Genomic DNA, 26,797 nt, shown 5'->3' with positions numbered 1-26,797 from the left:
TTACACCAGTTTACATTCCCACCAACAGGGTAAGGGGGTTCTCTTTTCTTCACATTCTCTCCAGCATTTATTGTTTGTAGACTTTTTTTTTTTTTTTTTTTTTTTTTGGTCTTTTTAGGGCCACACCTGCAGCATATGGAAGATCCCAGGCTAGGGGTTGAATTGAGCTGCAGCTGCTGGCCTATGCCACAGCCACAGCAACTTGGGATCCGAGCTGCATCTGTGGTCTACACCACAGCTGACAGCAATGCTAGATCTTAACCCACTGAGCAAGGGCAGGGATCGAACCTGCAACCTCATGGTTCCTGGCCAGTGTAAGGGGGTACCTCATAGTTGTTTTGATTTGCTTTTCTCTAATAATTAGTGATGTTGAACATCTTTTCATGTGTTTTTTGGCCATCTGTATGTCTGTTTAGATCTTCCGCTCATTTTTTGATGGGGTCATTATTTTTTTTGGTATTGAGCTTCAATGGGTGATTGTATATTTTGGAGATTAATCTCTTTTCAGTCACTGCATTTGGAAATATATTCTCCCATTCTGTGGGTTGTCTTCATTTTGTTCAGGGTTTCCTTTGCTGTGCAAAAACTTTTCAGTTTAATTATGTCCCATTTGTTTATTTTTGTTTTTATTGTTGTTACTCTAGGAGGTGGATCTGAAAACATACTGCTGTGGTTTATGTCAGAGGGTGTTCAGTCTATGTTTTCCTCGAACAGTTTTGTAGTATCCAGGCTTATATTTAGGTCTTAAATCCACTTTGAGTTCATTTCTGTGTATGGTGTTAGGGAGTGTTCTAAATTCATTTTTTTACATGTAGCTGTCCAGTTTTCCCAATACCACTTATTGAAGGGACTGTCTTTTCTCCATTGTATATTCTTGCCTCCTCTGTCATAGATTAGTTGACTGTAGGTGCATAGGTTTAATTCTGGGCTTTTAATGCTGTTCCACTGATCTATATTTCTGTTTTTGTGCCAGTACCACATTGTTTCCTTGTTTTTGTTTTTGTTTTTGTTTTTCTTTTTAGGGCCACACTTGCAGCATAATGGAAGTTCCCGGGCTAGGGATCAAATTGGAGCTACAGCTGCTAGCCTATGCCACAGCAGCATGGGAATCTGAGCTGAGTCTGCAACCTACACCACAGCTCATTGGCAATGCCACATCCTTAACTCACTGAGCAAGGCCAGGGATCCAGCCTTTATCCTCATGGATCCTAGTTGGGTTTGTTAACTGCTGAGCCATGAAGGGAACTCCAGTACCATACTGTTTTGATGACTGTAGCTTTGTAGAATAGTCTGAAGTCAGGGAGCCTGATTCCTCCAGCTCTTATTTTTCTTTTTCAGGATGGTTTTGGCTATTCTCCATCTTCTGTGCTTCCAAACAAACTTTAAAATATTTTGTTCTAGTTCTGTGAAAAATGTCATTGATAATTTGATAGGGATTGCATTGAATCTGTAGATTGCCTTTGGTAGTGTAGTCATTTTGACAACATTGATTTTTCTAGTTGAAGAGCATGGTATATCTTCCCATCTGTTTGTGTTCATTTTTGATTTCTTTTATCAGTATCATATAGTTTTCAGAATACAGGTCTTTTGTCTCTTTAGGTAGGCTTATTCCTAGGTATTGTATTCTTTTTGATGGCAACAGTAAATGGGATTGTTTCCCTAATTTCTCTTTAGGGAAAGAGAAATCTTTGTTAATATACAAAAATGCAGTCGATTTCTGTGTATTAATTTTGTATCCTGCAACTTTACTAACTTCATTGATGAGCTCTAACAGTTTTCTGGTAGGGTCTTTAGGATTTTCTAAGTAGTGTCATGTCATCTGCAAACAGTGATAGTTTTACTTCTTCCTTTCCAATTTGGATTCTTTTTATTTTTATTTTTATTTTTTTTGTCTTTTTGCCATTTTCTTGGGCCACTCCTGTGACATATGGAGGTTCCCAGGCTAGGTGTCGAATTGGAGCTGTAGCCACCGGCCTACGCCAGAGCCACAGCAACTCGGGATCTGAGCTGCGTCTGTGACCTACACCACAGCTCACGGCAACGCTGGATCCTTAACCCACTGAGCAAGGGCAGGGACCGAACCCGCAACCTCATGGTTCCTAGTCGGATTCGTTAACCACTGAGCCATGACGGGAACTCCAGGATTCTTTTTATTTATTTTTCTTCTCTAATTGCTGCAGCTAGGACTTCCAAAAAATTATGTTGAATAGGGTGGCAAGAGTGGACACCCTTGTCTTGGTCCAGATCTTAGGGAGAATTCCTTCAGCTTTTCACCATTGAGATGATGTTAGCTATGGGTTTGTCATATATGGCCTTTACTATGCTGAGGTAGGTTCCCTCTTGCCCACTTTCTCTAGGGTTTTTATCAGAAATGGGTGTTGGATTTTGTCAAAAGCTTTTTTTGCATCTATTGATAGGATCATATGAGTTTTATCCTTCACTTTGTTAATGTGGTGTATCACACTGATTTGTGTATATTGAGAAATCCTTGCATCCCTAGGATAAATCCCACTTCATCATGGTATATGATCCTTTTAATGTATTGCTGGATTCTGTTTGCTAGTATTTTGTTGAGGAATTTTGCATCTTTGTTCATCAGTGATACGGACTTGTAGTTTTCTCTTTTTGTTGAATATTTGTCTGATTTTGGTTATCAAGGCGATGGTGGCCTCATAGAATGAGTTTGGGAGTGTTCCTTCCTCTGCAAGTTTTTGGATAAGTTTCAAAAGGGTAGGTGTTAACTCTTCTGTAAATTTTTGTTAGCATTTGCCTGTAAAGCCATCTGGTCTTGGACTTTAGTTTGTTGGAAGTTTTTTGTCTTTTTACCATTTCTTGGGCCGCTTCTGCGGCATATGGAGGTTCCCAGGCTAGGGGTCGAATCAAGGAGCTGTGGCCGCTGGCCTACACCAGAGTCACAGCAACGCGGGATCTGAGCCACATCTGCAACCTACACCACAGTTCATGGCAACGCTGGATCCCTAACCCACTGAGCAAGGCCAGGGACTGAACCCGAAACCTCATGGTTCTTGGTTGGATTCATTAACCACTGAGCCACGAAGGGAACTCCCTTGTTTGTTGGAAGTTTTTAAATCACAGTTTCAGAGTTCCTGTCGTGGCACAGCAGAAACAAATCTGACTAGGAACCATGAGGTTGCATGTTGACCCCGGCCTCATTCAGTGGGTTAAGGATCCGGCGTTGCCATGAGCTGTGGTGTAGGTTAAAGACTTGGCTCGGATCCAACGTTGCTATAGCTGTGGCATAGGCCAGCAGCTATATCTCCGATTAGACCCCTAGCCTGGGAACCTCCATATGCCACAGGTGCAGCCCTAAAAAGCAAAAATCAATTAATTAATCACAGTTTGAATTTCAGTACCTTTTTTTTCTTTCTTTTTAGGGCTGCACCCACTGCTTGCAGAGGTTCCCAGGCTAGGGGTCGAGTTGGAGCTGCAGCTGCTGGCTTACGCGACAGCCACAGCAACGCAGGATCTGAGCCTTGTCTGCAACCTACACCACAGCTTATGGCAACACTGGATCCTTAACCCACCGAGCAAGCCCAGGGATAGAACCTGTATCCTCATGGATACTAGTCAGGCTCATTAACAGTGAACCATGATGGGAACTCCCGTCTCTTTTTCTTGATGAGTCTGGCTGTGTTTTTTATTTGTTTTTGTTTCGGCTTTTTTAGGGCTACACCCGCATCATACGGAAGTTCCCAGGCTAGGGATCGGAGATGCAGCTGCTGGCCTACACCACAGCCATAGCAATGCAGAGGAATCTGAGCCATGTCTGTGACCTATACCACAGCTCACGGTAACACTGGATCCTTAACCCACTGAACAAGGCCAGGGATTGAACCTGTGTCCTTATGGATACTAGTCTGGCTTGTTACTACTGAGCCACAACAGGGCCTTATCAGTTTGTTTTTTTTTCTCTTTTGTCTTTTTGAGGGCTGCACCTGTGGCACATGGAGGTTCCCAGGCTAGGGGTCCAATCAGAGCTGTAACTGCCAGCCTACACCACAGCCACAGCAACACCAGATCCAAGGTGTGTCTGTGCCGCAGTTCACAGCTATGCTGAATCCTTAACCCACTGAGCACTGAGCGAGGCCTCATGGTTCCTAGTCGGATTCATTTCTGCTGCACCATGATGGGAACTCCCAGTTTCGTTGTTCTTTTCAAAGAACCGGCTTTTAGATTCATTGATCTCTTCTGTGGTTTTCTTCATTTCTTTTTCATTGATTTCTGTTCTGATCTTTATGATTTCTTTCCTTCTGCTAACTTTGGGTTTTGTCTGTTCTTATTTCTCTAGTTGCTTTAGGTGTAAAGTTAAGTTGTTATGTCTTTGTTGTCATTTGCTTCTAGGTAGTTTTTAATTTCCTCTTTGATTTCTTCAGTGATCCATTGATTGTTTAGTACCATGTTGTTTAGTCTCCATGTGTTTGTGTTTTTTGCAGTTTTATTTCTCATTGATTTCCAGTCAAATAGCATGGTGGTTGGAAAAGATGCTTGATATGATTTCGGTTTTAAATTTACTGAGACTTGATTTGTGGCCCAGAATATACTCTATTCTAGAGAATGTTCTGTGTGTACTTGAAAAGAATGTACATTCTACTGCTTTTGAAAGGAATGTTCTGTAAATATCTACTGAGTTCATCTGGTCTAATGCATCATTTTCGGGGGTTTGGGGTTTTATTTATTTATTTATTTATTTGTCTTTTTAGGGCCGCACCCACAGCATATGGAAGTTTCCAGGCTAGGGTTTGGATCAGAGCTATAGCCACAAGCCTACACCACAGCCACAGTAATGCCAGATCCAAGCCATGTCTGCAACCTATACCAGAGCTCATGGCAACATTGGATCCTTAACTCACTGAGCAAGGCCAGGGATCAAACCTACATCCTCATGGATACTAGTCAAATTTGTTTCCATTGAGCCACCATGGGAACTCCTAGCTTTCTTTTGATTCCCATTTGCCTGGAATATTTTCTTCCATCCTCTCACTTTCAATTTGTGTGTGTCCCTAGAACAGAAGTGGGTCTCTTGAAGATGGCATACATATGGGTCTTTTTTTTTTTTTTTTAATCCATTCAGCCAGTCTTTGTCTTTTGGTTGGGGCATTTAGTCCATTTATATTTATGGTAATTATTGGTATACATGTTCCTATTGCCATTTTGTTCATTGTTTCGGATTTGTTTTTGTTGGTCTTTTTTCTTCCCTTCTCTTGTTCTCTTGTGATTTGATGAGTATCTTTAGTGTTGTGTTTGGATTGCTTTTTCTTATTTGTGTGTGTGTCTCCTGTGGAATTTTGGTTTGCAGTTACTGTGAAGTTTTGATATAAGAGTCTGTATATATAAGATTGTTTTCAGTTGTTGGTCTCTTATTTGCAAGTGCATCTCCAGTGTCCTGCATTTGTACCCTCCTCATGGTTTCTGCTTTTTGGTAGCATATTTGTGTGTGGATGATTTCCTACCTTTACCATATCTATGCCTTTACTGGTGAGCCTTGTCATTTGCAACATTTTTGTTTCTAATTGTGGCTGTTTCTTTCCACCTAAAGAAGTTCCTTTAGTATTTATTGTAAAGCTGTTTTAGTGGTGCTAAAGTCTCTTAGCTTTTTCTTGTCTGTAAAGCTTTTGATTTCTCCTTCAAATCTTAATGAGAGCCTTGCTGGGTAGAGTAGTCTTGGTTGGAGGTTTTTTCCTTTCATCACTTCAAGTAATTTGTGCCATTCCCTTCTGGCCTGCAGAGTTTCTGCTGAAAGATCTACTGATAACCGTATCAGGGTTCCCTTGTATGTTATTTGTTTCTTTTCCTTAGCTGCTTTCAGTATGTTCTCTGTCTTTAATTTTGATCGTTTGATTAATATGTGTCTAGGAGTGTTCCTCCTTGGGTTTATTTTATGTTATACTCATTCTGCTTCCTGGATTTGAGTGAGTGATTTTTTTCCCATAATAGGGAAGTTTTTGGCTGTTAACTCTTCACATATTTTCTGTGGCCCTTTCTCTCTTTTCCTTCTGGCACCCCTATGAAATGGATGTTGGTGCTTTTAAAATTGTCCCAGAGTTCTCTTAGACTGTCTTCTTTTCAATCTTTTTACTCTTACTTGTTTCATGTCAGTGATTTCCACCTTGCTTATTCATTCTTCTTTTTTTTTTTTTTTTTTTTGTCTTTTGTCTTTTTGTCTTTTGTTTTTTGTTGTTGTTGTTGTTGTTGTTGCTATTTCTTGGGCCGCTCCCGCGGCATATGGAGGTTCCCAGGCTAGGTGTTGAATAGGAGCTGTAGCCACCGGCCTACGCCAGAGCCACAGCAACGCAGGATCCGAGCTGCGTCTGCAACCTACACCACAGCTCACGGCAACGCCGGATCGTTAACCCACTGAGTAAGGGCAGGGACCGCACCCGCAACCTCATGGTTCCTAGTCGGATTCGTTAACCACTGTGCCACGACAGGAACTCCCTTGCTTATTCATTCTTATGTCTCCTATATTCTGCTCTTGGTTCCTTCTAGTGAATTTTTTGTTATTGTATTTTGCATCTCTCCTTGTTTAATATTTAAATCTCTTTCTTTGCTAAATGCGTCTTATAATTTATCAGCATTTACCTCCAGTTTATTTCCAAGAATCTTTACTATCATTGCTCTAAAGTCTTTTTATGGAGGGTGATAAATCTCCAGATTACTTTGCCATTTTTCGTTTTTTTTTTTTTCTTGTTCCCTTATGTGAGTCATAATTCTTTGCCTTTTCATTTTGCATAGGTTTTTGGCGTGATCTTCTTTTTGCAGACAGTAGGGTTGTAGCCTCTCTTACTTCTGATGTCTACTGCCCTTGTGGCTGAAGTTGGTACAGGGGCGGGGGGTGTTGCTGCAGGCTTCCTGCTGGGAGGGACTGGTGTCTGCCCACTGGTAGGTGGAGCTGATTCTTATCCCTCTGGTGGGTGGGACTTTGTCTCTGGGTGTGATCAGAGGTGGCTATGTGCCTTGGGGGTCTTTAGGCGGCTTGTTTGCTGTTGAGTAGGGCTGTGGTCCCATTTGGTTTGTTGTTTGGCCTGGGGCTTCTCAGCCCTGATGGGTGGGGCCAGATTTTTCCAAAATGGCCACTTCCAGCAGAGTTCACACCGATGATTATTCCCGAGACCTTTGCCTCCAATGTCCTTCCCCCACAATGAGCCAGAGTCACCCGCTGTTTTCCCCAAAGAGCCTCCAAGAACCACAGACAGGTCTGACTCCGATTCCTGTGGAGTCTTTGGTTTGCCCTGGAACCAGTGCACCAGTCCAAGAGTGGGGTCTCTCTTTCCTCCAGTCCCATGGAGCTCCTGCACACAACCCCCACCTGCCCTCAATGCCAGATGCTCCAGGGGCTCCTCCTCCCGAATCCAGATTCCCAGGAGTGGGGACCTGACGTAGGGCTCAGAACTCTCACTCTCATGGGTGAGCCTCTGTGATATAGTTACTTTCCAGTCTGTGGGCTGCCCATGCTTATATCATGTAATTGCTCCTCCTAGGGTCTGGGTATTGCCTCTTCTTTGTCTTCTGGAAGAGGATATCTTTTTTTTTTTTTTTTTTTTTTTTTTTTTTTTTTTTTTTTTTTTTTTTTTTTTTTTTTTTTTTTGTCTTTTGTCTTTTTTTGTCTTTTGTTGTTGTTGTTGTTGCTATTTCTTGGGCCGCTCCCGCGGCATATGGAGGTTCCCAGGCTAGGGGTTGAATCGGAGCTGTAGCCACCGGCCTACACCAGAGCCACAGCAACGCAGGATCCGAGCCGCGTCTGCAACCTACACCACAGCTCACGGCAACGCCGGATCGTTAACCCACTGAGCAAGGGCAGGGATCGAACCCGCGACCTCATGGTTCCTAGTCGGATTCGTTAACCACTGCGCCACGACGGGAACTCCCCTTTTTTTTTTGATAGTTTCCTTCTATTTTGTTGAAAGTTGTTTAGCAGCTGGTTGTAATTTTGTTGTGTTTGTGAGAGAAGGTGAGCTCCAGTCCTTGACTCTGCCATTTTAATCCATTTTTTGTTTTGTTGTGTTTTGGCCACACCCACAGCATGTGGCAGGTCTCAGGCCAGGCCTGAAAGAGCCTCATAGCAGACCCCAAGTGCTATAGTGACAATACTGAATCTTTAACCCACTGTGCCACCAAGGAACTTCTGTGGTTTCTTTTTGGAATGTTCTGGAATTAGAGGTGATTGGTGCACAGCTCTGCAAACATAAATCATTGTTTAATAAAAACCATTGATCTGTCTACTTTATTTATTTTTTTACTTTGGTTTTTTGGCCACACCCGCTGCACGTGGAAGTTTCTGGGCCAAGAATCAAACCACAGCTGTGGCAGTGCCAGATCCTTAAACTGCTTCACCACTTTCTTTTTTTTTTTTTTTTTTTTTTTTGTCTTTTCTAGGGCCGCTCCCATGGCATATGGAGGTCCCCAGGCTAGGGGTCTAATCGGAGCTGTAGCCACCAGCCTACACCAGAGCCACAGCAACGTGGGATCCGAGCCGCGTCTGCGACCTACACCACAGCTCATGGCAACGCCGGATCTTTAACCCACTGAGCAAGGCCAGGAACCGAACCCGCAACCTCATGGTTCCTAGTCGGATTTGTTAACCACTGCGCCACGACGGGAATTCCCCTGCTTCACCACTTTCTGAACTGTCCACTTTAGAAGGGGATTTTAATCTTTATTTTTGGCCACGCCCATGGCCCATGTGGTGGTTCCTTGGCCAAGGATCCCACCGGTGCCACAGCAGTGACCCAAACCACTTCAGTGACAGAGTTGGATCCTTAAACTGCTAAACCACTATGGAACTTCTGTTCTGTGCTTGGCATTTCTTGTGGGAAGTTTCTGCTGCTATGGACGTGCCCTGGGGAGCAGGGCTGAAGTCTGTGGGAGTTTGTCTTTGATAGAAAACTTAAGATTATCATCCTTTCACAGAGACCCGCCTTTGGACTAAACCCCAAGTACTCTAAAGGGGCTCTTGCTGTGTTTCCCAGTGTACAGATGGAAAGAGGGCAGCCCTTCAGGTCCCAGCCATGCCTGTGACCTCCTGGGCTTGTCATCCCAGAGGCCCTGTGCCATCGCATGTTCTGGGCAATGCCTGGCTTGGGGATCCTCACGGGCCCCCTTTTCTGCATCTGGCCCCTGTTGCTGATGGACATGCACATCGCACACCCTCACCTCCTCCGGTCTCTTGTCCACCAGAAAATGGCCCCCAAAGCCAGCCAGGCCTCATCCCTGCCTGACCAAAAGCTTGAGGCAGCTCTGGCAGCACCTTACCCAGCAGGGTCTGCCTGCTGGGCACCCCAGGAGAGGAGAACTGGTGGGGCCCACTGAGTCCCACGGGTGCTTTTGTCACCATGCACCTTGATTGGTTGGTGTTTGTTTTTTTGTTTGTTTGTTTTTCATTTTGTCGAGGAATAGTTGATTTACAGAGTCGTATGGCAGCTAAATCTTCACTTCAAGGAGGAAGACCTAGGAGTTCGCATTGTGGCGCAGTGGTTAATGAGTCTGACTAGGAGCCATGAAGTCACGGGTTGGATCCCTGGCCTCGCTCAGTGGGTTAAGGAGCCAGCATTGCCATGAGCTATGGCGTGGGTCGCAGAAGCAGCTCGGATCTGGCCCCTTGCTGTGGCTCTGGCATAGGCCAGTGCCTATAGCTCCGATTAGACCCCTAACCTGGGAACCTCAGTATGCCGTGGGAAGCAGCCCTAGAAAAGGCAAAAAGACAGAAAAAAAGGAAGACCTAAAGTAGAGCTGCAGACAGTTCCTCTCCAGGGCTTGGTGCTGTTCACAGCAGAAGGGCTGCCGCCACAACCCAGTTCTAAGTTTACTCCTGAGGCGTCAGGCGGGGACAGGCAGGTGGGCTGCAGAGGTGGGATGGATGGACAGAGTCAGCTGGGGTAAAGCGATGAGCACGACTTGAGTTTGGAGTATTTCCTCTTTTTAATGTAATTATTTCCAATCAGTTTAACACTTGACTCCCAAATTCCTGGCATTGAGCAGCCGTCACCCTGCAGGTAACTGTCACAGGCAGGGAGTGACGTTTGGAACTCTGAGATGGCCCAGGTGGAGGCCACCTCAGGTGGGGATGCCAGCCTGCTCTTGTCACTGCCCTGGGCTCCCAGGCTCTTCTTCATGGTCTACCCTGGCCTCAGGAGGCTCCTCTGGAGCTGCAGGCTTGCTGTCCTTTTCAGAAAGGGCAGGGCTGGGCACTGTCCTAGGTGGGGTGGGCACTGCTGGCAGGAGGAGTTAGGTCAGCTAGGCTGCCCCTGGTTCACTGGTGGTCCCTCCACAGCACTCCATGGGGGGCTCCAGGTACCTTCAGGGGTTTGCATGAGCTGCATTCAGGCCTTTGTCACCACCCTAGTACCACCGCCCACTGGCCCCAGGAGGGCTGCCCTACCTGGTAGTGAGGAATGGCCCCTGCACACCGTGGCCTGTGCCCACTGCCGGGTGTGAGGCCACAGAGCAGCCTGACAGATTTTAGAGGGGTTGGGGCGGGGGATGTTATAGGAGCAGATTCGTATTTTCTTTCTAAAAAGATTCCTGTGACTTTGGTGTAAAAGCGGCCAGAGGGGACAGAAGGAGACAGAGCTTGTGGGAGGGCACTGTTACTGTGGCCAAGAGGAAGGGGATGACTTGAGAGGCCAGGCCAGCAGGTAGGGGAGAGCCCCCATCTGTCTGAACAGCAGGGTGACTGGCTCAGATTGGGGTAGGAGAAAGGATGAGCCAGAGCCATAGACAGACCTGGGTTGCTTCTCAGGGTACCTGCCCTGAATGTCCCGATGCCCCAGCTTGTTGGCTGGCCTTCCTTGCAACCCAGGGGTGGTTGGGGTGCCCTCAGTTCTTTCCACAGCTTCAGCTTTGTGGAGAAGAGGCTGGGCTGGAGCTGCCCAGCAGCACATACCGCCCATGCCCAGTCAGGCTGGGAGCCCACCCAGTCCCCTCGGGGCCTCCATAGCCTCTCCCGCCCCCTGGCTCTTCACGGACCTTGCTAGCCCACCTGACCACAGGTCTCAGGCTCCTGAAGCCAGGCCCGGGGACTTTGATGCCACCTCAATGTTTGGGTGGGTGTAGGATGGAGGAGGGTCCCCAGATCAGGGACAGGACCTATCTCCTGGCCTTGGGTGCTCTCTGCTCTTCTCAGGAACAGTCCCAATGGCCTGGGGCTCCCCACCTGGCTTCAAAGTGCTAGAACCTGTCTCACTTGATTGGGTATCTTTTTTTTCTGCACGGCCATCCTCTGGCCCCAGAAGGTTACAGGCCGCAGAGATCTTTCCAGAATGTGGTCCTGCCCCTGGAGCCCCCTCTTGGCATTGCTCTCAGTTAATGTCCTGTTCTGGGTCCCCCTTCCGGGCTGTGCTCTGGATCCCAGGGTGCTTCCCAGGCAGGCAAATCACAGCCTTCTAACTTGTGCCTCTGTTTTTCCACCAGCCAAGCACCACGAGATTTGAACCTTTGGGACCTGTCAGCAGCATGTGTCCTCCCCTGTTGTGCGACCCCAGGGCCACCGAGATGAATGCCATGGCCGGGCCCTCCCAAGCGCCCGCGTCTCACTAGCAGGGGCCCGCCGGGCGCCATGGTGTGCTAGCCCCGAGAGCCGCCGCGACCGCAGGTCTCCGTGGAGCCGGGATTTGCACGGCAGCATAGTCACCGTGGAGAGGCCAGGGTACCACAAACTTATGGATTTTGACAAGAAAGGAGGGAAAGGGGAGTCGGAGGAGGGCCGGAGAATGTCCAAGGCCGGCGGCCGGACCAGCCACGGCGTCCGGAGCTCAGGAACCAGCTCGGGGGTCCTGATGGTGGGCCCCAACTTCCGGGTCGGGAAGAAGATAGGCTGTGGCAACTTCGGGGAACTCCGGCTAGGTGAGCCCCGCCCATTCACTTTGGGGGACTTGGTGGGGGGGAATTGTTGGGACTGGGGGCACAGGTAAGTGGGTATGAATTCCTGCTCCTCCAGAGGAAGCCGTGCAGGAGGGCTGGACCAGGGCTTGCATATGTGTCCAGGGATATTTGTGTTGGGGCTCCAGGCCCACCATGCTTGGGAGGGCCAGCGCAGGTGTCCAGGTGCATCTCCTCCTCAGCACTTAGTGTTTGGGAGTTGTGGGCAAGAAAGCCCCCATCCAACGGTCAGTGCCCACTTTTCAGCCAGTGTTGCTGGTGTCTGATGTGCTCAGTGGTCCCGCAAGGCCAGGTGGAGAGGCTGGTCCTAAACCTGAACGCTGACCACTTCAGAAGCGCTGGGGTTGGACTTGGGCAGCAGAGCCTCCCTGCCCCAGGCTCTGGGTTTCTGAGCCAGTGGATTTTTCGAAGGCCAGGGCCCAAACTCTGCTGATGGGAGGGGTAGGAGGTACGGGAGAAACAGGGCCCCTCCGCAGAGCATGGGGCCCCACACATCCAGCCTGACCTGGACCCATGGTTGGCCAACTCTTTAGCTTCTCCTGGTTGGGGTCTCCTGGACTGGACTCTGCTGCCCCATTAGGGTGTGCACAGATGTGTGCTCACAGATGTACGCATACACACAGGTAGGCACACACATACTCACGCCCCTGGGTCCAGTCCTATCCTACAGCTTGGGGCCATGCTGTATATAGCTTTGGGGACCCAGATGGTTGTCCTGGGGCCAGTCATTGGCACTGGGAGTAGCAGCCTAAGCAGCACAGGTCTGGATCTACAGATGGCTGAGCATGCATCGAGTGCTGTAGGGGTAGCAGTTTTTAGGTTAAAACCCCTTTTTAGAAGTAAGTTGGCTCCATATCCGAGGATGCGAAACCCTTGGGTACAGAGGGCTGAGTGTATTTGTTCTACTGCACCGTTTATGTTAAGGGCTTGAGCAGCTGCAGATTTGGGTATTCATGGGGGCTTCTGGAACCATTCCCCATGGATTCCAAGGGACAACTATGTTCCCTTCAGCCTGGCTCCTTCTGCTCAGTGCATGTTGTTTCCCGTGCATGTAGTCAGTTGCCTTTTGTTATTCTGACCATTTGTATGATTGCACCCCACTTGTTCAAGCATCCTCCTTCTCAGGGACTTTCGGCTGTGCCCAGACTTGGGGTGTTGTGAATAAACCTGTGCTGAGCATCCTTCTTCAGGTCTCGAGAACGAGGGTTTTCATTAAAGTGCTGGGTCATGTGTGCTTATGAGAAACCACCAGACTAGTTTCCAAAGTGGCCATAATGACTTTAAACTCTCGCAGACAGCATGTGAGAGTTCTGGGTTTCCTCAACAACACTTGCAGTTGTCAGGCTTTTCCATTTTGAGCATGTTAGTGGGTGTAAAGTGGTGCCGCATTGTGGATTTTATTTGCATTTCCCTGATGACTAATGTTGAGCATTGTTCCCTGGTATATAGCATGTCTTGTTTTCTGGCAGTTTCAAAAATTTTCTTTTTATCTTTGGTTTCAGGTTTTGATTCTGACTTGTTTAGGTATGGTTTTTGTTCTCTTTATCCAGCTTGGGGTTCATTCGTCTTCTAGGATCTGTATATTGACATTTTTTCATTAAATTTGGGGAAACTTTACCATTTTTCCCTCAAAATTTTTTTCTGCCTCTGTTTACTGTCTTGTCATTCTCATGCTCCAATCACACATCTGGTAGGAGTATCTGATGCTTCCCACAAGTCCCTCAAGTTCTTTTCAGTTTTCTTTCAACCCATTTTCTTTTTTCAGTCTAGATAGCTAGCTTTTATTGCCCTATTAAAGGATCACCCTTCTTTTTTTCCTGCAGCATACGATGTATGATTTGATACAGCCACTAAATTTTTCATTTCATACACGGTATTTTTCATTTCCATTTGATTCTTCTATTTTTCTGTTGAGATTTCCCATCTGTTCGTTAATTTTTGTCTTTTCATTTAAATCCTCTAACATGCTTGTAGCTATTTTTATTTTTTATTTTATTTTTTAAAGACCAAGTTCATTTTGAAATTCCCGTCATGGCACAGTGGTTAACGAATCTGACTAGGAACCATGAGGTTGCAGGTTCGATCCCTGGCCTTGTTCAGTGGGTTAAGGATCTGGTGTTGGCGTGAGCTGTGGTGTAGGTCGCAGACGCGGCTCGGATCTGGCGTTGCTATGGCTGTGGTGTAGGCTGGTGGCTACAGCTCCAATTGGACTCCTAGCCTGGGGACCTCCATATGCCACGAGAGCAGCCCAAGAAATGGCAAAAAGATTTAAAAAACAAACAAACAAACAAAAAAAACGAAAGTCATTTTATTGTTTTCTTTTTGTGGTCGCCCCGTGGCATATGGAGTTCCCAGGCCAGGGATCCGATGCGACCCAGGCATTTTGCGACCTATGCAGCAGCTGAGGCAACGCCAGATCCTTCATCCACTGTTCAGGGCCAGGATTGAACCTGCATCCCAGTGCTCCCAAGACTCCACCAACCCCATTGCACCACATCGGGAACTCTGCTTGTAGTGATTTTAAATGCCAGTGTCAGAGTTCCTGTTGTGGCTCAGCAGTAACAAACCTGACTAGTATCCATGAGGATACAGGTCAGTCCCTGGCTTTGCCCAGTGGGTTAAGGATCCAGCATTGCCATGAGCTGTGGTGTAGGTTGCAGACACAGCTTGGATCCTGCATTGCTGTGGCTGTGGCGTAGGCCAGCAGCTATAGCTCCAGTTTGACCCCTAGCCTGGGAACTTCCATGTGCCTCGGGTGCAACCCTAAAAAGATTTTTTTTTTTAATGGATTAAATGCCAGTGTCTTTGGTGCTTTTGATTGTTTTTCTTTTGTATGTTCTTGTTCCTTTTCTCATACATCTAGTGATGTCTTAGTATATATCACCAGACTGTGGATGCCCTATGTGAGGTCTAGATTGTGCTTCATCCTGGTGACTCATCTTGACTCCGTCAGGGACTGGTTTTCAGCTTTGATCAGGTGGGCCGCAAGCAGACACGACTCAAGGGATGGAGTCGCCCCCTCCCAATGTGTGGGCTTTCTGGGTGCTCAGGAGTTCAGGGAGGCTTCCATGCTCTGTATGGCTGAGACTCCAGCATCTTCCTGCCTTCTGCAGCCCCCTGGCATCTCCCTTCTGCTCACAGCCCCCCTGGTGTTGTCCTCTGTCAAGCTTTGCAGACTTGTCTTTGGCACGCACTGCTTAGCTGAGCATTGGTGAGGCTTTTGGAGCTCAGAGTACCCGACACAGATTTCAGATGCCCGCATACGCACACCCATGTACTCACTTGAAACCCAACGGGACTCCAGGACTTTGGCTCCCCCAGAATTCATGTGTTCAGTCAAAACACAGTGTTTCTTCAAGGAGACACAGAACAGGATTGCCAGTTGCCAGAAAGGGTCAGTAAGACATCATCAGAGTTTAAAATAATCTGCCTATCCAAGAACACTGTTAGGAGCACACCTCAGACTGGGAGGCGATATTTGCTGAGCAACATTGGACAGAGCACTGGGATCCAGGACACAGGAAGGGACAACGACTCAGGAATAAAAAGATAGACCCTGCAGTTAAAACTGGACATGAGAACTGAATAGACATCTCTTAAAAGCAGACGGATAAATGGCTGGGGGGGCACGGAGGGTGCCTCGTCTCTTCAGCCCCAGGCAGTGTGGCCCACAGGACACCTGCTATGCATGTGTAGCTCAAGCCAGCCAACCCACTGAAGAAGTGACCTGGCTGCCTGCGGAAAGGCCCATGTGCAGTGTTCAGTAGTGGACACTGGAAACAGGCCGGGTGTGTCCTGGGTTGGGGCAGGATGCACCTGGGCAGGAAGCCAAGGGAATCAGAGAAAGCGTGGCTTTGACTCCTTGGGAGGTGAGGTGGGATTGGCCAGGAAGGGGCAAGGGTGAGGGGATACCCTCTGTGTTGATGGGTCAGGGTGGCATAGGGGCACAGATCTGCCAAAGCTCATCAGTTGCTGTGCATTTCATAGGTAAATGTTGCCTGCCAGGGGAGAGAGGACTAGGTATATGTTGAACTCATTCTGCAGGCCGGAGTCTTGGGGGGCAGGGTACTGATGTCTGCAGCTTTGAAAGGCCTCAGAGATGAGGTTAACGGGTGATGGGTGTGCAGCTGGGCGACAGGACAGAGCACATTGTGAATTGTGTGATCCAGGCAGCTCACTGCACGCACTTCTTCCTGTTTCTTTGTGTTTAAATGTTCTTGATAAAATGTTTGGGGGAAACATGCCTACATTTTAAATCAAGAGCCAGGACCAGAAAGAGCTTTCTGCCCAGCTAACGGGTGTCTGTGTCTCATAACCTAGGGAGTGGAGTCTGAGGTGGGACCCATGCACTCACCCCCTCCAGACTATGGCAATGAATGGAAGCAAAGATAGAGAGATTGGAGGGAAAGAGAGAAAGCTGTGGCCTGTCCCGGGTGGCAGGATCACGCACGCACATGCACATGCAGAGCCGAGTAATGTCTCAGGACACCTAGAAAGGAATTAGCTTATTTTAGTAAGGCTGCTGGATATACTGACACATTAGCTCTATTTGTCTGCTGGAGCAACGATTGGAAAATACAAATTGGAGAATAGTAGCAATCATAAGAGCGCCAAAACCCATCAAGTACTTCCAGAATAAATCTCCTGAAGGCTGTACAGCTCTCGACACTGAGCGCTATGAACGTGGCTGAGAGAAGTGAAGCAGTTCCTGAAATGTGGACAGCTGGTTCCTCTGCAGACTCTGTGACACCCTGCAGGTTGCTGGGGAAGCTGACAAGCTGACTAAACTGTGATGGAAACCGACCAGGGCTGAGCTGAAGACCCCCACACCAGGCACCACAGTGATGAGACACTGGGACGGGACAGTGACCGGGTACTGACTGATGGGCATGAGGGCCCTCACCTTGGCCTGTAGGGTCATACACAATGGTGTCTCGGCCACTGCATGGGTGGGATGGGACTGCCCAGCCCAGGTATCACCCAGACATCCCACTGCAGAAGGGTGGAGAGTAATCTGGGGCCTCTTCCCATACAGGATCCTCCCAGGGATAAGACCTGGCTGCATAGGGACTCAGGCATAATGTTGTGGCACGCTGGCCGGGGGCCGTGTTGGTGCTCAGACCCAGGAAGGCATCTGAGGGTGCAGGCAAGCCAGCCTGCGAGGGGCCGAGATGATGATGCAGTGTGCACGGGCGCCTCACAAACATGCAGAAGGGCCCAGGTGAACCTGCAGCCCCTGAGTGACACAGATGGTCACCTAGCAGCAGTGGCTACACTGAGGTTTGGCCGATGCTAGGAACTGGTTTTAGGTGAAAAGCTGAACTCCTCCACCAGGTTCTGGAGCTCGTAGTTTTGTAGCTTGGTGAGGTCAGGTGTGTTGGCTCAATCTCCATAGGCACCTGGAGGTCTGCATGGGCTAGCGATGGGCCAGGGAGAGACCTCCTGCCCCAGGCATGTCTTTCTAACCCAGGGATGCAGGTTATGCCGTGGGCCTGCTGAGCTCTGCTGCAGGATCCCACAGAAAGGATCCTGTAGAGGGCTTGGCAGCAGCCCCTTGATTGGGCAGAGGCAGGGTTGGCCATGGGGGGCAGGTGCCTGGGGGAGCTCACAGGGCTGGAGGAGACAGTGGGAAGGCAGGGTGGGGGCCCAGGAGACAAAGGTGTGTGGCAGATGGGGGTGCCCACAGTGGGCAGGGTTGCCTTGCGGGCATCCTTTTCCCTCCCAGGTCCAGGAGAGCTGGGCCAAGCTCAGGGTGGGCTACTAGGGAACAGGAGGTGCCTCTTGGAGGGGTGGGTCATGCGGGTCTCCTGCGTGCTGGGGTCCTGCCCACCTGACCTGATGTGCCTCTCCTCCCACAGGAAAGAATCTCTATACAAATGAATACGTAGCTATCAAATTGGTGAGTCTGGGCCCTGACCCCAGCCCCCAACCTGGGCCGGCCCCTTGCTGGCCACCAGCAGAGGCTGTCCCCATGGCCTGGATCCCACGTGGGAGGAGGGCAGGCCTGCACCCTTGATAACGTCCACTGTTGCCCTCGCCCCTCCCAGGAGCCCATCAAGTCCAGGGCGCCGCAGCTGCACCTGGAGTACCGCTTCTACAAGCAGCTCAGTGCCGCAGGTACCCTGGAGCTGTGTGTGTGTGTGTGGGGGTGCGATGGGCGGCCCACTTGGGCATTGGGCATCTCCTGAGCCTGAGTGTCCTCTGCCCTCAGAGGGCGTCCCTCAGGTCTACTACTTCGGCCCATGTGGGAAATACAACGCCATGGTGCTGGAGCTGCTCGGGCCCAGCCTGGAGGACCTGTTCGACTTGTGTGACCGCACGTTCACGCTCAAGACGGTGCTCATGATCGCCATCCAGCTGGTGGGGCTGGGGAAGTGCCGGTGGGGTGGGGGCGGCGAGGGGCGGGGCGGGAGGGAGAGGCTGCGAGGGGGCGAGGGGCGGGGCATATGGAGAGAGACGGGGCAGGGGCTGGAGGGCCGCCCAGGAACAGCTGAGGCCTGTCCACAGATCACGCGCATGGAGTACGTGCACACCAAGAGCCTCATCTACCGCGACGTGAAGCCCGAGAACTTCCTGGTGGGGCGGCCGGGCACCAAGCGGCAGCACGCCATCCACATCATCGACTTCGGCCTGGCCAAGGAGTACATCGACCCCGAGACCAAGAAGCACATCCCGTACCGCGAGCACAAGAGCCTGACGGGCACGGCGCGCTACATGAGCATCAACACGCACCTGGGCAAGGGTGAGCTGCATGCGGGCTGGGCGGGGTGGGTGTGTGTGTGTGTGTGCAAGGGCCGGGCTGACCTGCTGTCCCCCCCGCAGAGCAGAGCCGCCGTGATGACCTGGAGGCGCTGGGCCACATGTTCATGTACTTCCTGCGTGGCAGCCTGCCCTGGCAGGGGCTCAAGGTGGATTGGGTTCTGGGGTGGGGGTTGGGGGCTCCCTGCTGGTGCTAAGGCGCTGACCGCTCTCCCTCTTACCCCCACAGGCAGACACGCTCAAGGAGCGCTACCAGAAGATCGGGGACACCAAGCGGGCCACGCCCATTGAGGTGCTCTGTGAGAGCTTCCCAGGTGAGAGGCGTTCCCCCATCCCCTGTCTCTACACACCCCTGTCCAGGGCTCCCCGCCCTAGGTGGCCCCTGTGCCTCTCTGACCTCCAGCCCTGTCACTCCGCAGAGGAGATGGCCACTTACCTGCGCTATGTGCGGCGCCTGGACTTCTTTGAGAAGCCGGACTACGACTACCTGCGCAAACTCTTCACCGACCTCTTTGACCGCAGTGGCTTCGTGTTTGACTATGAGTACGACTGGGCCGGGAAACCCCTGGTACGTTGTCGAGGAGGGGCTGTACGGGATGGGGGTCTAGTGGGGGTGTGTGGGGGGGGGGGTCGGGGGAACGGCCTCTGGGCCTCAGCTGCGTCCTGCCCCCTTGCAGCCCACGCCCATCGGCACGGTCCACACCGACCTGCCTTCGCAGCCTCAGGCTCGGGAGAAAGCCCTGCTTCATAGCAAAAACCAGGTGAGCTGCTGTGCTAAGGATCCTCACAATGGGGGGTGGCAAAGCGAGGACACATGACTCCCCTGCCCCCTCTTCCCCACCCAGGCACTGAACTCCACCAATGGGGAGCTGAATGCCGATGACCCCACCGCTGGCCACTCCAACGCACCCATCACAGCCCCTGCAGAGGTGGAGGTGGCTGATGACACCAAGTAAGGCCCCCCACGGCAACTGGCGGCAAAGATCCCCTGGGCCGCCCCCTCACGCCCAGCTCCCCCCTCCCCCGCCCATCCTCCATTACCCTCCCAGCCTACACCACCTCCCGCTCTGTGTCTGCCCCTTCCAGGTGCTGCTGTTTCTTCAAGAGGAGAAAGAGAAAATCGCTGCAGCGACACAAGTGACCCTGGGCTGGTGGCCCCTGAATCCTCTCACTGCAGCCCCTCGGGGCCAGCTTGTCCACGGCCGTGTGGCCACAGCCGGATGCAGACTGCAGGCCCGGCAGAGTTGCCGCCCCCCCCCACGTGGGGTCACTTCTTTCACATAAGACTTTGGTCGAGATTTTTACACCTGTGTCTAGTCCTTCCCTCCAAGAGCATTAACTATTTAAAACAAGGAACAGAGAAAACCAGAGCGGCCGCCCTGCCCTGCGCCCGCCTGTGTCCACTGAGTGAGTAGTGCGGCCCTGCCATCCAGCCTGCCGCCCCGTTAGTGTCATAAAGTGCAGCTTGTCTCCCTCGATCCAAAGGCCGTTTTCTCGAGGGGGCGCTGTGGGGCGTTGCTGCTGGGGGTGAGTCTCCCCTGGGCCTCCCCAAACCAAAGGGGAAGGTGGGGAGGGGATGGCCCCCAACCAAAATGCTGCACCAAAGCCTGGGCCGGCGGGCACGGTCCGAGGGATGTCCTGCCGACCTGCTCACGAAGCCGTGGGACCGGAACTGGGGGCAGCCACCTCGTGGCCTGTGGGCGGCACAGGCACGCAGGCTCCTTGTGTCCGCTCTGTGCTGCCAACCAAGCGGTGGAGACAAGCGCCTTAAAGCCTGTCCCAGCCCCGCAGGTGCGTGTGGAGTGGGCAGCTCCATGGGTGTGGTCCCTGTGGTCCTCTGGGGGCCCGGGTGCTGCACAGGCAGAGCAGCTGGGGGCTTCCCCATGGTGTGTGCGTCTAGGTCTTGCTTTAAAAAGTGTACAGAAATGGCACTTCCGTTTCTCCGATGCTTCCTGGAAGCCATAGAACTTAGGGGCTTTTTTAAAAAAATAAAGGAAAATGAAATCAGTTCCGAATGTGGTGTCCAGTCTTTCCCAAGGAGCTTGGCTGAGCCAATGGCAGCTCAGATACACAAGTCTCTGGGAAGGGACAGCTAGGAGGTGGGACAGTTTGGGGAAGGAACCAGGTAGTGGCAGACCCCTTGCTCAGGGGACAGTTGGAAACAAAAGAACAGAACTAAAGTGAATGTAAGAACCAGGTTTGGTTTATGTAAGAACCAGGGTAGGGAAAACAGCCAGTGAAACAGAAACCATAAACGCGGGAGCTAAAAGGACCTGGTTCTTTGCCTGAGTCTATACAAGCGCACAAGTGCATTGAAACCCTGACTTAGATAGCTTCCCTTCCAGGAGCAAAAACCTTCCAGCTGTCTCTGGATGATTGAGTCTGGAGCGAACCCAGCAGCACGAAGTGGGGGCCTCAGTCACAGCAGAGGAAAATGATCTCAGTAGCTTTGGACTGATTGTGTGTCCTTCAGCATTTGTATGTTGCCACCAAATCTGCCGTGGGACGGTGTTAGGAGGTGGACCTTTGTGATGGGTCCAATGCCCTCCTGAGAAGAGGAGGAGATCAGAGCGCGCTCTGCTGTGTGAGGACACAGTGGGCAGGCGGTCATGCAGGGACCGGCCACACTGATGTTGGACTGCAGCTTCCAGAAGAGAGAGCAGTGCTGTGTGTGGTGGTATTATCGCAGCCCCAGCTGGCTAGCAGGACACCCGTGGCAGCAGTCCTCAACACAGCGTAACAGGTTCCGTAAAATCCCCAAGTCCCCATGGGAGGCTGGCCTCCCACTACCCTTGACCCCCGCCCCTCATGTGGGAGCAACAGCAGGGGGCTGCCAGCACAGTGGCCAGAAGTTCACAGCACAACCAGAACAAGTCCCACACCCCCACGGAGCAAGCCCCAGCCTCCTAGGGAGATGGCATGAGGCCAGTGAAGGGCAAGACTGTCCCCAAAGCATCAGATGCGAGACCATCGTGGGTCAGAAATCCAAAACGAATGACGGACGTGGACAAAAACAGACGCCAATCAGATTCGGGAAGAAAAGGTAAGAGCAAATGATTCTAGAAATGAATAAAGCACAAGGGGCCTGAGGCTCCAAGGAAAATTTGAGAAGAGGCCTGGGAAGCAGGAGATCAAGAGCTTGGAGAGGTGAGGCAGATGGTGACTGTGAGGGGTTGGGGGTGAGGAGGAGGCTGTAGGCTGTGTTGGCCTCTGAGCCAGTACTTAAAGCTATTGCTGAAGGAGCTTTCTAGAGCGAGTGGGAGAGCAGCCGCCCCCAAGGAGTGTCCTTGCAAGGCTTAGATTTTAAAGTGATGACCATGCTCAGGACCTGCAGGCGGAGACAGAAGCATGTGCTGGGGTTGAGATCCGGGCGTTGCAGCCTTTCCGGAAGCTGGCGAGACGGGTGTGAGCTGCGGCTTCCCCAGGCCTCCAGGATGGCCTTCAAAGCACCAGGGCCATGCAGGGTCAGCAGCAACCCTATGGGGACAGGACCCAGAGCATTGGCTCTGTCACAACTTTGATGATAAACAACAGGGTGGAAATAGAAGGCGGTCCCTGTGTTCGTGCCCACGAGGTTTGTGCACACGACGCTGTTTCCACTGCCCCCTCTCATGCTATCTCTTGCCTTTTATTTCACTTCTAACGTTTGTTACAAGCCCACAGTTCCACGTTGTTATATTTGCTTTATATGGTCGAGTCTTTCACAAACTTGTAAAAGTTTTCTGTGTTTTCCTGTTCACACTTCCTACTGGCCTTGGCTGCCTCCTGCCAACTGCAGGCCCATCTGATACCCCCCTGCCCCTTCTGCCTGGAAAGCTCCAGGTAATGCGCCTTGGACTGCGGGCTCATTGGCAACAAATTCTCTCAGCTTTTTGGTTGCCTGGAAATCTGTTTTGCCTGTGTTCATACAAGGTGTTTTCTGTGGGAAGGGGATTCTCACTGGGCAGGTGGCTTGGGTTTGGCTTTCTTGGCTTACTTAGTGCTTCAGAAAAACTGTTCCTTCCACTGTTCCTGATGGCAAATGAATAGGCACTACTCACCTCTGCAGAAGAAGGTGCCCGTGGCCGTGGTTGTGCCAAGGTGCCTGGCCAGGTATTGGACCTGTGGGACATCACCAAGTCCTCAACCACCAGGCCACCAGGGAACTCCTGGAATGTGCCCCTTTTGTCTGGCTGCTTTTTATCTTTGTTTTGAAGTTTTTTACTCTGATGTGTAGGTTTCTTTCTTTTTAATTGAAATATAGATGATTTACAATATTGCATTAGTTTTTAATATATAGCAAAGTGATTCTATGTTAGATTCTTTTTTAGATTTTTTCCATTGTAGGCCATGGGAGTTCCCACCGTGGTGCAATGGGTTAAGAATCCAACTGCAAGAGTTCCCATTGTGGCTCAGCAGTATCAAACCTGACTATTATTCACAGGATGTGGGTTCTGTCCCTGGCCTCGCTCAGTAGATTAAGGATCCAGTGTTGCCGTGAGCTGTAGTATAGGTAGCAGATGCAGCTTGGATCTGGCATGGCTGTGGAGTAGGCCAGCAGCTGCAGCTCCGATTTGACCCCTAGCCTGGGACCTTCCTTGTGCCACAGGTGTGGCCATAAAAAGAAAAAGGATCCAACTGCAGTGGCTTGCCTTGCTATGGAAGTGCAGGTTCAATCCCTAGCCTGCTGCAGTGGATTAAAGGATCTACTGTCGAACGGCTGCAGCATAGGTCACCCCTATGGCTTGGATTTGATTGCCAGCCCAGAAACTTCCATATGCTGCAGGTGGAGCCATTAAAAAAAGAAAGAAACCGTTATAGGTCATTATATGATATTGAATATAGTTCCTTGTGTTGTTACATATTTTACGTATAGTACTGTGTATATGTTAATCCCACACTCCTCATTTATCCCTCCCCTCTCACTTTCCCCTTTGGATACCATAAGTTTTCTATGTCTGAATTTGTTTTGTAAATAAGTTCATTTGTGCTGTATTTTATTATGTTCACATATAAGCAACATCATATGATCTTTTCTTTGACTTAATTCACTTAATAGGATAATCTCTAGGTCCATCCATGTTTCTGCAAGTAGCATTATTTCGTCCTTTTTTATGGCTGAGTAATATTGTATTGTATATATATGTACGACATCTTCTTAATCCACTCTTCTGTTGGTGGACACTTAGGTTGCTTCCATGTCTTCGCTGTTGTAAGTAGTGCTGCATTGAACATTGGGGTGCATGTATTTTTTCCAATTATGGTTATCTAAGGATATATGCCAAGAAATGAGATTGCTGGATTATATGGCAGCTCTTTAGTTTTTTAAGAAACCTCCATACTGTTTTCCATAGTGGCTCCACTTTTTACATTCTCACCAACAGTGTAAGAGGGTTCCCTTTTTTCTACATCCTCTCCAGCATTTGTTATTTGTAGAGGGTTTTTTGTTTGGTTGGTTGGTTGGTTTGGTTGGTTGGGTTTTTTTGCTCTTTAGGGCCACACCCGCAGCATAGGGATGTTCAGGCTAGGGCTACAGCTGCCAGCCTACACCACAGCCACAGCAACATGGAATCTGAGCCATGTCTGCAACCTACACCACAGCTCATGGCAACGCCAGAAGATCTCTGACCCACCGAGCCAGGCCAAGGATCAAACCCACATCCTAATGGATACTAGTTGGATTTGTTTCCCCAAGCCATGAGGGCAACTCCTGTTATTTGTAGACTTTTTGGTGATGGCTGTTCTGACCAGTGTGAGGTGATGCAGCATTGTAGTTTTGACTTGCATTTCTCTAGTAATTAGTGACATTGAGCATCTTTTTATGTGCCTTTTGGCTGTCCGTGTGTCTTTGGAGAAATGTCTGTTTAGGTCTTCTGCTCTTTTTTTCTTTTTTGGCCACATATGTGGCGTGTGGATGTTCCCGAACCAGGGATCGATCCCCACGCCTCAGCAGCGACCGAGCTGCTGCAGTGATACCAGATCCTTAACCTGCTGCACCATAAGGGATCTTATGTCTACTTCTTGTTTGAGTTTGCTTTTTTATTGAGTTGTTTGAGCTGGTTTTCTTTGTTTGTATCCTGCTGGATGTTTGCTGAGCTCTTAGATTTGAGTTGATAAATTTCCTGCTATTATCAAATATTTGTCTTGCCCATTTCCCTCTCTTCTCCCCCAGGATTCCAGTTGCCTGTAGGTGGGACTCTGTGGTAAGATCCCACAGGTCTCTCCCACTGTGGTCTAGTTTTCCCTTTTCCTCTCTAGGCTTCAGTGTGGGTAATTTTGACCTGTCTTTGGATATTGTGTTGCGTCTGCCTATAAGCTACCCAAGTCCAGAATATTCTGTTCAGATGTTTTTTAGTTCCAGAATTTCCATTGTTTTCTCTTTGTAGAGTTTCCATTTCTCTGTTGAAATCCTCCATCTTTTCACATAAACCAGATGGATTTCCCCAGACAGCAGTCCTCGTCAGGCAGCTTGTGGAGGGGTCTCTTAATTCTCCAACTGGGAGTTGAGCTGGCTAGTTGGGCTGGTTTCCTCTTTTTATTTTTTTTTTTATTTATTTTTTTTTTGTCTTTTTTTGTCTTTGTTGTTGTTGTTGTTGTTGTTATTGTTGCTATTTCTTGGGCCGCTCCCGCGGCATATGGAGGTTCCCAGGCTAGGGGTCCAATTGGAGCTGTAGCCACCGGCCTACACCAGAGCCACAGCAACGCGGGATCCGAGCCGCGTCTGCAACCTACACCACAGCTCACGGCAACGCCAGATCGTTAACCCACTGAGCAAGGGCAGGGACCGAACCCACAACCTCATGGTTCCTAGTCGGATTCGTTAACCACTGCGCCACAACGGGAACTCCCTGGTTTCCTCTTTAATCAGCTTCGGTTTTAGTGCAGATAATCACAAAATTCATTTATGTCTTCACCCGCAAGCCCCACATTCTAACAGATTTCACACTGCTTCTCCAGCCTGGCTGGCTCACCACCCAGTGCGAGGCAGAGTCAGTCTCATGGGAGACAGTCTACCAACTCTCCCAGCTCTTCTAAGGCTATTCTGCCAGTCCACACAGCCACCAGCCCTCACCTGGCTCCCCTTCCCCAGAGAGTGCCCTGCCCACAGCAGCTCCCAGCCCCACAGCTGCTATTGGGGGCCGCTCACCATCCTCCTTCACCTGGAACGCACTTCCCTCAATGGAATTAGTTCCTGTAGATTTCTTGGTATCCATAGCTTCTTGATGTATTTTAAATTATATTTGGTTATTTTTTAAACATACAATGAGGGCTTATTTGCAGATATGAATATATGGTTATTCTAATTTAGGGTATGTGATGTGATGGTCTCATGTACATGTACATCATGAAATGATCAGACAAGGTAATTAACACACCCATCACTCACATGATTATGCATATGGTTTACTCTCTTGGCCAATTTCAAGTATAATATACAGTATTATCAACTACAATCACCACACTGTGCATTGGCTCCCTAGAACTTAGTCATCTTGGAATTGAAAGCTCATATCGTTTGATTTCATCTTTAGGCTCAAGTTTAGGCTCCACATATAAGTGAGATCCGATGATATTTATTTTTCTATCTTTGGCTTATTTCACTTAGCATTCATGTCCTCCAGGTTCATCCATGTTGCAAATGATAAGACTTCTTTCTTCTTCTTTTTTTTTTTTTTTTTTTTTTTTTGTCTTTATAAGGCTGCACCCACAGCATATGGAGGTTCCCAGGCTAGGGGTCAAATCAGAGCTGAAGCTGCTGGCCTACACCACAGCCACAGCAACTTAGGAACTGAGCCTCGTCTGTGACCTACACCAAAGCTCACGGCAACGCTGAATCCTTAACCCACTGAGCAAGGCCAGGGATTGAATCTGTGTCCTCATGGATACCAGTCGGGTTCGTTAACTGCTGGGCCATGACGGGAACTTCCCCCAGAACTTTTTTTTTTTTTTTTTTTTTTTGGTCTTTTTGCCATTTCTTGGGCCGCTCCTGTGGCATATGGAGGTTCCCAGGTTAGGGGTTGAATCAGAGCTGTAGCCACTGGCCTACCCCAGAGCCGCAGCAACGCAGGATCCAAGCCATGGCTGCAACCTACACCACAGCTCACGGCAATGCCGGATCCTTAACCCACTGAGCAAGGCCAGGAACTGAACCCACAACCTCATG

At 49.7% G+C, this 26,797-nt stretch overlaps 1 protein-coding gene across 4 annotated transcripts in view; it reads left to right on the top strand.

Annotated features, from left to right (window-relative positions):
• The window catches only part of CSNK1G2 (casein kinase 1 gamma 2), a 35,984-nt gene extending 15,323 nt beyond the window's left edge, over positions 1-20,661 (top strand). Inside the window, exons 1-12 of one of the 4 annotated variants that reach the window (XM_085013517.1) lie at positions 11,698-11,859; positions 16,653-16,768; positions 17,754-17,794; positions 17,943-18,012; positions 18,107-18,255; positions 18,403-18,637; positions 18,718-18,803; positions 18,884-18,968; positions 19,074-19,222; positions 19,332-19,415; positions 19,500-19,606; positions 19,741-20,661. In XM_085013517.1, coding sequence (XP_084869643.1) covers positions 18,157-18,255; positions 18,403-18,637; positions 18,718-18,803; positions 18,884-18,968; positions 19,074-19,222; positions 19,332-19,415; positions 19,500-19,606; positions 19,741-19,795 — 900 coding nt within the window. In that variant the 5' untranslated portion in view covers positions 11,698-11,859; positions 16,653-16,768; positions 17,754-17,794; positions 17,943-18,012; positions 18,107-18,156 and the 3' untranslated portion in view covers positions 19,796-20,661. Of the gene's footprint in view, positions 1-11,427; positions 11,860-16,633; positions 16,769-17,753; positions 17,795-17,942; positions 18,013-18,106; positions 18,256-18,402; positions 18,638-18,717; positions 18,804-18,883; positions 19,223-19,331; positions 19,416-19,499; positions 19,607-19,740 lie in introns of those variants that run through there. The other 3 variants (XM_085013518.1, XM_021084209.2, XM_085013516.1) reach the window with 3 other exon arrangements.
• Positions 20,662-26,797: the final 6,136 nt, after the last annotated feature.

The sequence above is a fragment of the Sus scrofa genome, chromosome 2 (assembly GCF_054392235.1).
Source record: "Sus scrofa isolate SSC_HxYL_T2T_F1_AM1 chromosome 2, Sscrofa_HxYL_maternal_Yorkshire_Landrace_v2.0, whole genome shotgun sequence".
NCBI lineage: Eukaryota > Metazoa > Chordata > Mammalia > Artiodactyla > Suidae > Sus > Sus scrofa.
Note: the sequence above shows the minus strand (reverse complement) of the source record. Positions and strands in the feature narration are given on the sequence as shown.